Raw genomic sequence first — 11,575 nt, 5'->3', positions numbered from 1 at the left:
AACTTACAAAAGTTCGTTCGGCCCTTTCCTCCACCCACACATGTGAATCCGACTCATTTTCTTTCTTCCTAACATGAGTCTTCTTGAAAACCTCCGGCCCCAATTCTTTTTCCTATAAATAAAAACTAAAATTTATAACGATATATATGAATCAACTAATTATTTATTTAAAAGTTTGAATTAGAACTTACAATCTCTCTTGCAATTGTTCCACGGTCTTTGCACCTCCGGTGTGCAACGAGCCACCCTTAAGACTGCCTCTAGCCTTTTTGGCTTGTTCTGACATTGCCTTAAATTTATTTGTGTTTCAATACACACACAATTCATCAAAAACATGAGGCAACATCCAATCCGAACTCGTAGGCTCACAACCTATTGGTAATGGCTTTTGATTAAAAAAAAAAATAATAAAAAAAAATATATATATATAGCCTCTTATTATATATAGAAATACGTACTTCAATTACAAGATTTTTTTCTTGTTCTTTTTCTCCTTTTAGGGCGTGTTTGGTATGAAATATTATATTTTTCCTATTATTGTTGAATTTTTATTTTTTTTTGAAAAATAAGTGTTCTTGAATCGAGGTCAAGAAGTCAAAATTTGGGTCTCGGGTCAAGGTTGGAGTTGGGATCAGAAGTTGGATCCTGAACTCATTTCAGGTGATGATGTTAAGGAAAGTTTTGAAAAATATTTTCTGATTTTCTTTATTCTTTCCACCTACTTTAAGTATGAAAGTCATTTTTTTCTTAAATAAGAAGAAAATAAGTTCATTTGAAAAATATTTTTCAAACATGAAAAAATTAGAAAATATTTAATAATTTAATATGCATATTTTTAGAGGTTCCTACACCTTTACATTTATTAAGGAGGCAATTAGTGGATACGATACTCATGAATTACCTACTCATGTACATGCGTAGCTTTATTTAGACAATACAAGTAGGTAGGTACACATGTAAAATACAGTGGAAAGGATCTAGAAATCGATAGATATTATTTGGTCGAAATTAACGAAATTATACAATGGATTTAATTCCGATAAAACTCAATGTTAACATCATATCTCGATTCACTTATTGTTCGAGTGCCTTTGGTTTGAAATACACTGACATACCTCTGTTCATTTCTCGCGGGGACTGCACCACCTGTAACAAAAAAAAGTAAAAAAGTAAAAATTAATTGTAGAACCACTACTGTTATATTATTCATACTTCAGATGTCCAGTCTTCAACATATATATATGGATATTAGATCCATATTTGTCTTGGGCAATCATGCATCATCTGATTAGTTAGGTTGAGGAGTTGAGTTATGTCATCTAGGGTACATTATGTACTACGCTCAATTTTAACTTGTAAGTAGAAAAAATATCTCTTTTTTGAAACAAACTTTTTTAAAAAAAAAAAAGAGAAGGAAATATATATATATGAAGTGAAATTTAACCTGAATAGTTTAAACAACTTTTTAAACGAGATGGTCATATATATAGTTTAACAACCTGGGAGGGACACACGAAGTTAGCGTCTCCATTTATTACGGGGCCTCGCAGTACTCCGCCACCCCCGGCTCCTCGTATTACTGACACGATAAAGTACCTGGTGTCTGATCTGAGAATTTCACCAAAACACCAAAATGCAAGGAGAAATGAAATTAGCAAAACAACGCTCTTCATTTTCTTTTATTCTAATTTGCATGCATCATACAGGACCTCTCAATTTATACACAAGAATTTCGTAATTTAAGTCGATATTTATCAACTTTTTTTTATTTGCACAAAATTAAATGAGAGTGACAAGTAGATATTAGAATATATATACTGATAATAGTGTATATTTTAACATATTATAGTAAGTAATTTAGAGTCCACTTGGGTTCATTAATTAAAAATAGTTGATAAATATTAAGGGGTTGTGTGATTTATGGGGTGAAGTAGACAAGAATATCCCCATGTAATTAGCTATCAGGATAACTAATTTAGTATAAAATGTGAAATCTCAAAATTAATTAATATTCATAACCAAATACGAAAATGTTATCATGGAAATATCATCCTTATCCCACCAACTAAGTATTTGATATGGAAAAAATATATTTTCTAATTTTATTGAGTTTGATAGTCAAAAAATGGAGAGGAAAAAACAAGTTTTATTTTATAATGATAAATATGTCTCTATCTCCTGATAAAATTGTAGAAAAAAAAGCTCGGTAAAATAAATCAATTCTACCACACCCATGGACCATGGTCCAGTAAATTTCAATGATATATTCTTGGATAAAAGCCACCTCCGCTTAGAGTTTTAATGGTTTATTTGGATGCATTTAATTTTATATAATCTAGATAATTACTAAGAAATGCAATAGTAAAACTGTAGAAGTAAGGATGTGGGATGGTCAGGATGGAGGCAACCAGGAGTGAGAATGAAGGTAAGGCAAATGGGGTCTAAAATGATCTTTAGCAAAAATTAATTAAAGACAATAGTTTTAATTATTGCTATATATATGTATTTTAGCGGCAATTAACACTCTTTGAAAATATCTCTAAAGTGTATAGCGACATTGGATCTAATGACAAGCTAAGTAACTAATATCGGTAAATGTTTTAGCACTTTTTGTTATTTATATATTTATTGCCGCTAAAAATTATTCCCTTTGTCCCTAATTACTTGTCCATTTTTCTTTTTTAGTTGTCCCTAATTACTTGTCCATTTTGACAAATCAAGAAAAGAAAAAATGTTTTTACCTATTATGCCCTCAATAAATTACTCTGAAAAAGGTAGATCTTTTTGAAAATCTAAAGTTTTTAACTCATTCACTTCATAATAATAGGGATAAAATGATAAACTAACTATGTCAATAATTATTTTCTTAATAGATGTGCCAATTTAAAAGTCGACAAATAATCAGGGACAAGAAAGTATTTTTAATGTAGTGTGGGGTGAACACAATCATTGTAAGTGTAACTTGTGGAAATTTGTTTTCCCTACTTCCAATGATAAAGTCATTTTTTTTATTTTAAAGAGATTTATTTTTTTGGAGGAAAATATTTTCTAAGAATGCCAACAGCTATATATCAATGTATAGGTGAAAAATACAAATTATAAGTTGTGAAATTATAAGTTAAGAGTAATCAATTTATAATTTTTTGACTGATTTAACCGTGTAAATAATTTTTTAATTCATTTTATAAGCAGTGAAGTAGTACACAAAAAGTAATTACATTGTAACTACTCAACAAAAAGGAACAGTAGGCCATAATTACTTTGTTGTTATCAAATGTGTGGTTATATAAATCAAAATTTATTTTAGTATAAATGTGGTGTCTCGAGATTTATTAATATTCATAGTCAAACACAAAATAAAATTTTATATTTTATTATTGTTTTTCTCCCACCAATCAAACAATATATCTAAGAGTATATTTGATATGAAAAAAATTATTTTTTAATTTGTTTGATTAGTCAAAATATAGAAAACATGTTTTTTTTTTTTTTTTAAATGACAACCCTAATAAATTTGTAAAGAAAACAAGCTCTGTTATGCCGTAATTTTACTATCTTTAGAAAAATTACTTTTTGAAATGTTCTAAGTATAAAACAATTTGAGAAAAATACTTAGAAAAGAGTCGTCACTTAATTTTTTTAAAGAAATTAAGAAAACTTAATTTAAAAAGATTTTAACAGATTAAATCTTTATAAATTTAGAAAAAATGAATAAGAGATTCTTATTTATGCTTCAAGATGGTTTTTAAGATATTTGAAGCGTCCGCTACCATGCGGTTATTCTATGACTTGGTTAAATATTTGATTATTTTTTTGGAAAAATGATTGAACATAAAAAATAATATTTTGCAATATTTGATTGACTTTGAGAAAATAATTAAATAAAGGACATATTTTATTTTTTAGAGAAAGGGATCTAAAATGAAACATTTGAATCAAAGTGCAAGTGAATACAATTTTAACAAAATTAGATTAATTAAAAATTATTTAAATCATTTAGAAATAACACTCTGAATCAATTTGGGTCAACTAAAGCATAAAAAATATTTTAAATTAATTGAAGGATAAAAACAAAGTTTTGACTAACTTTTGAGAAAAGTGACAAAGTAAAATAAAACATTTTTTTATTTGAGAAAATGCTCTAACTTAAAACAATTTTAAAAAGTGAGTAAAAATGTTATTAATTAAAGAGTATATCTTTTTAAGAACAAATATTTAACTTAATAAAAATTTGACCGGTATACTTGACATAAAATAAATGAACACAAAAGATGTATTAAAAGTAAACCAACACAAAGAAAATAACTCATCTTTTGGTGGATCTAAGTAAGTTAATTAATAGTTCTAAAGTTAAGAGTTAAATAAAATTAGTCAAACATAATCAAAACAATTACGAGAGTAAAAGAGATAATGAAATTGGGCCCCTTCTTGGGCCAATTTCGCTGCAAAATTATGGGTTTTAACCCAATTCCCCTTTTTGTATACATCGATTGTATATTAGTGTATATCAGCTTTTCCCATGTATTTCTTGCTTTCGAACACCTGTGTTTTGCCTCCCTGTATTTTTGCATTTTTGACCTGTATATCAATGTTTTCATGGTATATACAAGTTATACTGCAGTATATAGAAAGCATATAGCCTATTTGGACTTTTCAAGCAATTAAGTTTCAATTTCCTGCCCTATTTGCTGCCTCCAACCTGTTCACCGCTTTAAATTTTGGCTGACTCGATAAGGCGTAAAATTGGGCCTTTGGCCCAACGAGGAGATGCAAGGATAGGAGATGAGAGTCCAAAATAGACTCGAAGCGGATTTCACATGCAAAGAAAGAGTGATAAGATTAGCATTCACATTTGAACTTATTCACAAGAATAACATCTTTAGTAAAAAAAAAACATGGCATGAGTTTAATTTACGGAAAATGGTCAAAATTGCCCCCGAACTATATGAAATAGATCATTTATACCCTTCGTTACATTTTGGGATCAAAAATATCCCTGCTGTTATCCTAAGAGACCACAAATACCCTCAAAAGTTAACACCCCAAATTTTTGTTGACGTGGCAAGCCACGTGGTACTAATCCTTCCACCTAAGCGTTGCCAACTAGGATTCACTACAAAAGAACTAGACCTTTAGCGGCAACAATAGTCGCCACAAAAGCCCAGAAAATCGTCACTAAAAGTTTTTAACATTAAATTCTAATTTTGTGTTTTTTTCTTCATTGTTTTTAAAAAACCAAATATGATATCGATTAAGTAAGAGTTTGAAGACACTATATGTTTTATTTTTATGTCATATGTAAATGTATAAAATGTACAATGATGCATTATATATATATAGTAGGAGATTTGAATCGAGAAGTAATTTTGATTATTTTTCGTAATAATATTGAATGTTTTTAATATGGATATTGCAAGTTATTTATTTTAGAAAATTAGGTCGCAATCGAAAATTAATTATCATATTTTTTTGTTGAAAAAATAGATTTTACTAGCAAATGGTTGTTGGAGCCTTAGTCGCCACTAAAAATCACTCATAACCTTTAGTGGCAATATTTTGGGATTTTGTGGCGACTTTGTCGTCACTAAAAGTCAAGTTCTTTTGTAGTGAATCTTAGTTGGCAATGCTTAGGTGGAGAGATTAGTCCCATGTGGCTTGCCATGTCACTAAAAAAATTGGGGTGTTAACTCTTGAGGGTATTTGTGGTCTCCTGCGATAACTGCGGGGGTATTTTTGATCCCAAAATGTAATAGAGGGTATAAGTGGTCTATTTCGCATAGTTCAGGGGCAATTTTGACCCTTTTCCGTTTAATTTATAACAAGGTAAACTAGACAATTCACAACAAAATAAGGCTAGCCAATATAATGTATACTTGGTAGATTTCAAAGAGACACAAATTAAGAAGAGAAGAAGCCTATACTTGATAATAAGAAAGCACATTTGAGTAGATCAATGAAGACGTATCACTGCGTATTATACTAAAAAAAATGCCTCACACATGTTCATTCCAAAAGGTAATAGCACATTAATATTAATAATCAACAAAACGGGGGCATATTAGATGACACACTATAATCTAGCATGCTTGAATATGATGGAAATATATTAAATGTTCAAACCAATATAGCAATGAGAATCAGATCGCAGGAGAGGCAACCTTAATAATAATCATTGAATTGAGACAAGCTATTTGTTATTGCCATTATTCAAATGCTTAACCATCTATAGCTAGACAGTAAACAATTTAGCCAAGATCCAGATTCAAATAGAAGGGACAATAAAATTTAACAACACGATCTTACACAACGGTTTATGAAATCTCAATTTTTGCACATTACTGGAATGTGACCAAGCATAAATTGGCTCCTTTGTTTCAAAAGGGGAGCTAAGGGATCGGCATCAAGGAAAGGTTAATACCAAATGAAATCATGCATCAAATAATCTCAAAGACTAAACTCCAACAAACTAAGATTCGGAAAATAAAACAAGAAACTCAGACTTTATACCCTTTTTACTTGCAAACAGTGCACTATTTCAAACAAGATTAGAGGGCAAAGAGATGGCAGAGATTCGAGCAAAAGAAGAAAATAAAATAAGAAAACTCAAAAGAAAGAATAGGAGAAAAAGATAGTCAAATACCATTAAATCAGAAACCGACATAGAAACAATCTATTGAGAAATCAATCCTAAACATGATTCAAGAATGAAGGCACTAAACAAAATATGCAAACATAGCTTTATTAGAAAACAGCCCTTATGGGAACAGAAAGAGAGTCAACAGAAGACAAAACAATATAAACAAAGTAATACTTAAGCAGCTTGACACATATAACCTTCATATATCAATTCAAAAAGACGAAATCATCTATAGAAGGTGATTTTGAACTTCATGACTGACCTACCAATCCACAGCCAACAAGACGAGATTAATAGCGAGATAAAAGACCTTAACAAGGAGAAATTGATGCGGCATCAGATGGAATCATCAAGACTTCGAACAAACAAAACCAAACAACAACATTCGAGCCATAAGCTATTTAAACCACTGCAGTCAACAATGAGTCGCAACACTCGCAAGATACTAACATTAAAACATCTCATAATGATTAATAAGCAACCAGTCTCACATCAGTTTAGCAGAAAATCACATAATTAGACCATAAAACTAAACTACTGTTAATTCACGACTAAGAGACTAAAATCATAAAAGGAGGGTTACCTTTTCGAGGGCAGCAAACAGAGACCAAACGAGTAAAAAAGAGCAGCCACTTCTCATACTGATTTAGAATCGAGCAGCAGACTAGGAAATTTAAAACAACTTTTAACGCAACCTTTCTCGGAACTTAGAATTAGAAAATCGGCTTGAAATTTCTTAAGTGTAAAACGACTATAGCCTCAGAACTAAACTCAAAACCTCTTCTCATTCACTTGAGTGTAGAGGGTTATTTATAGGGGAAAATGGGGTGTGATTTAGGGGGGAATCCGTTGGAAAAGAAATGGGATCAGATTCGAATTTGAAATTCAAAAACCTCTAAGAGATAAGGTTGCTGTTGAATTAATATGATTTCTCAACGGATTTGAGAGGAGGACCATCGATTTCTTCACAAGGACAATTGAGGCACGGAGATGGAGACACCTGGAAAATTCTTCGAAACTTCTCGTGAGAATCACGCACGATGCTTAATGGTCGCTGGGCTCGCTGATTTTCTGGGCTGCTGGCTCGATTCGCTGGGCTTGCTCAAAGATTTCTGGGTTTCGTACTTCTGGTTTTGCAGCGTGAAGAAGAGGAGGACGCAGGGGTCGGTTTTGGTATCGCTGTATGTATGTTTGGATCGCTGGTTGTAGTATTATGTTGGGAATTGGGAGTTGGGCTCGGCTGAATTGGAAAACAAAAAGGGAATGAGTTTTGATGCTTGATGATTGTTAAGAGAAAAGGTCCCAACATGGGTCTTGCAAAGAGTTCCTTGAAATTAAGACTAGAAGATGGCTATATACTAGCCAAGTGAATTAAGAATTTAGCTTAAAATTGGATGTTATTGGCAAATTAGGCTAAAATCAGATAATATGAATTAACTAATGAACTTCTCAATCCCAACGAAATAAAGTAATTAACTTAATTATTAACTCAAAAATATAAACTATTAAATAATTAGACTAATTAACCAAATATACAAATAAACAAAATCTTTTTTTAGAAAGGATTTTCGAGTATTCATAAAATGTAATAAATATATACAAAACTATATAAAATATATATATATATATTAATTTAAAATTACTTAAAATGACAAAATTACTTAAAATGACTTGAAAATATTTTGAATTTTATGAAGTCAATTATTTCAAATCGTTTCGAATTTAGGAAGCTCGATGATTAATTTATATTGTGGAGGTCCAAAATTGGGTGTCAACAAGCTCCATAAAGGAACCATTTGTAACGGCACACCGCTAGTGATATCCCCCGCTCTGGGCTTAGGTCTGGACGGCTTTAAAATGCGTCACTAGTTGGTAAGGTCTGCTTACTTATATAATACCCAACATCTATCTTGTATTTTGAAAATGTGGAACTTCTTATCTTAAGATAGGGTGTCACGTACACCCCTTCTATGAACTCAGTGTCCTCGTTGAAGTTTGCCCCACCACATGGGATGTCACAATCCGAGTCTACACCCTGAACGTGGCCGGCACTCGAGAACCATTGTTGATCCCAAGCGAACCCTCATCCTGACTGACTACAAGCGGAAGACTAACTCAAACATACAAAAGCTTAAAAACTGAATAAAATTCATGAAACTCAAATACAAAGCTTTAACTCAAATGATTTACTCTGAATATAAATAGAATATTCAACTAGCCAGTAATAGGCAACTTAAGTCTTTAAAACATCTATATATATATATATATATATAAAGGAGAACCATAGTGAAGGTGATGTGGCACCTCTATATGGCCTCCATTCCCATTTATATTTTTTTCTTCTTTTTTTGATTTTTTTTCTTCATTTTCTCAATAAATAATTGTTTATTAATTTAAAAATTCAATCATATTTACTATTCTAATTATGTCTAATAAGTTACAAAAAACCTCCATCTATTTATCTTCTCTACTTAAATAATATGCCTCTTCAACTTCTTTCTAACTATTGTTATGATTTACCCAATCTATAAATAACAATCATCTTTAGAAATGCTCAATGTCCATTTCCATTTTTTCATTCTTTCTTTTTCTTTCATCTTTCATGTACTTAATAATGTCATGGTATGGTCTTCACTTTGATAAAAATCATATATATATTCTTCAAAAATTCATCATAGAGAGGTTCACATTAGTTTGGTACAATTTCATCAAATGAAGAAGAAAACTTAATAATCTTGGAAGATTCATCAAAAGAGATGGTCATATTAGTATAAAAGTTGAATGGTTTCCAAATATTTTGAAGATTCATTAATGTATTGTTTTGATTTCAATTAATATTATTGTATTTTTTTTAATTTAATTTTGATTAGATATCTACTAACATTGTTATTATGCGAATGAATGAATATGAAAAGTATCACATTTTTGTTTTAGTTTTTGTGTGTATCTGTTTGTTAATTTCTAATTAATATTCTAAATTTTTTTGTCATCGTTGAAAGGTTTAATTTTACCTAAAAATATATTATATGGTCTATCATATTAGACATCAATCACAAATAAATAAGTAAACCGTCTTTTTAGTATTTTTAAAACTTTTAATTAATAAATAAATTATTTAATGAAAAGAATGAAGAAAAAATGTTCAAAGTTATTTTATAGTTATGCTATAATAAAAGTGCATTTGTGATTAATATATATTTAGCTTATAATTATTTAAGGCAAATATTATCTATCTTATTTTTCACACTAAAGAAGGAGTTATCTTTTGAATAGTTATTATCATATATTTTTTTTAGTGATGACTACAATGATAATCAAATTAATGTTATAAAACTCTTCCACTCTTTTATATGTGTGTATCTGTTTGTCAATTTCTAATTAATATTCTATTTTTTTGTCATTGTTGAAAGGTATAATATTACCTATGGTACATTTCGTATAGCAATTAGATAGTATTGCCCCTAAAAATATATGATATGATCTATCATATTAGAAATCAATCACAAAATAAATAAATAAATCATCTTTTTAGTATTTTTTAACTATTTTTTAATCATTCTTTTTATTTTTTATTTTCTTGTTAATTCTCTCGTTTGTTCTCATGTACCTAGCAAGAAGTTTCTAACTTATCATATAATTAGTGTACAAAATTCTAAAAAGTAGATCACAACTTACATTAAATATTTTTCCACTTATGCTTGCAAGGGAATGAAAATAACTAGGGACAAATAAATTAATAACTGCTCAAGAAAATAAAACGAATTTTTTTTATTTTTTATTTTAAAATTGCCTACAAGGCGCTGACAGCCTTGACCCTTTTAAGGCTCATGGCGGCTGAGCCTTACAAGGCTAAAAGCTGCTGAGCCTTGTAAGGCTCATGGATTTTTGTGCCTCGTTTTTAAAACTCTGATTTAGACGCTGTTATAAATTGTTGCCCTTTTGGTTTCATAATTAATTGAGTTGCCCTTTTGGAATTTTGAAAAAATTTTGTTGCCTTTTTGGTTCCGGACTCAATTATATTCTATTATGGGATGTTTTGGAATTTTCAAATCTAGCCAATTGATTTGCTTGCATTTTTATTATTATTTGTTAAAATAGAAAGTCTTTATACTAATTTTTTAAAGTTATATAATAATTACTATTATATGTCTCAGACATTGAATTAAGGACGAAATAGATACTATTTCAAATCTCCTAGAATCTGCCAACCTTGCCTTTTAATTATTATTTGTTAAAATAGAAAGTCTTTCTACTAATTTTTTAAAGTTATATAATATCTCAGACATTGAATTAAGGACGAAATAGATACTATTATTCATGTAACAAAAAACGTGCAAATGAAGCCATGCATCTATAAATTGGAGATAGATTAATAGGAAGCAAAATACAAAAAGAAAGATGAAGTCGATTAATATATTGAGTTTCCTGTTGGTTTCAACTACCCTCTCTTTGGTTGCCTTTTCTCATGAATTTTCCATTTCTGATAATAATGGGAATGTTGTATCCCCTCCCGTGCTGCACATGGACGGCGAACCACTCAAGATAGACGAGGAGTACTCCATTATCAGTATTCAACTGAGTCATGTTTTAACGAAACTGTTTGGCAAGCTGGTGATTACATGCTAGGGCCACCACCTAGGTTTGTTATAACTGGTGGTACCTTAGGAATTCCAGGACCTAATACCTTAAAGAACTGGTTCAAAATTGTGAAATATGAGACGGGGAGACCTAATTCTTACAAGTTAACGTATTGTCCTAGTAAATATATGTGTCCAACATGCCAATTTGATTGTGCAGATGTCGGATTGTACGAAGATAGGGGATACACCCGTCTGGCTCTCAATAACATGCCTTATCCCTTTGGCTTTAGCAAAGTAAACAAGAATGATGCATAGTTGGTTAATTATCTATGCTTATTATATTATAACCTAGCTCGAT

At 30.3% G+C, this 11,575-nt stretch overlaps 1 protein-coding gene across 1 annotated transcript; it reads left to right on the top strand.

Moving 5' to 3' along the window:
* Positions 1-11,035: 11,035 nt before the first annotated feature.
* Positions 11,036-11,575, top strand: LOC125858714 (miraculin-like). Its single transcript, XM_049538531.1, has 2 exons — positions 11,036-11,204; positions 11,246-11,575. The coding sequence occupies exons 1-2, from the start codon at positions 11,036-11,038 to the stop codon at positions 11,530-11,532; spliced, it is 456 nt and encodes a 151-aa protein (XP_049394488.1). The 3' UTR covers positions 11,533-11,575.

Source organism: Solanum stenotomum, chromosome 3 (genome assembly GCF_019186545.1).
Source record: "Solanum stenotomum isolate F172 chromosome 3, ASM1918654v1, whole genome shotgun sequence".
Taxonomy (NCBI): domain Eukaryota; kingdom Viridiplantae; phylum Streptophyta; class Magnoliopsida; order Solanales; family Solanaceae; genus Solanum; species Solanum stenotomum.
Note: the sequence above shows the minus strand (reverse complement) of the source record. Positions and strands in the feature narration are given on the sequence as shown.

Excerpts from the sequence above, each read along its gene's own strand:
- LOC125858714 (XM_049538531.1), top strand. The coding sequence starts at position 11,036 with ATGAAGTCGATTAATATATTGAGTTTCCTGTTGGTTTCAACTACCCTC. Across the intron at positions 11,205-11,245 it reads CGAGGAGTACTCCATTATCA|CTGGTGATTACATGCTAGGG; the intron begins GTATTCAACTGA and ends CTGTTTGGCAAG.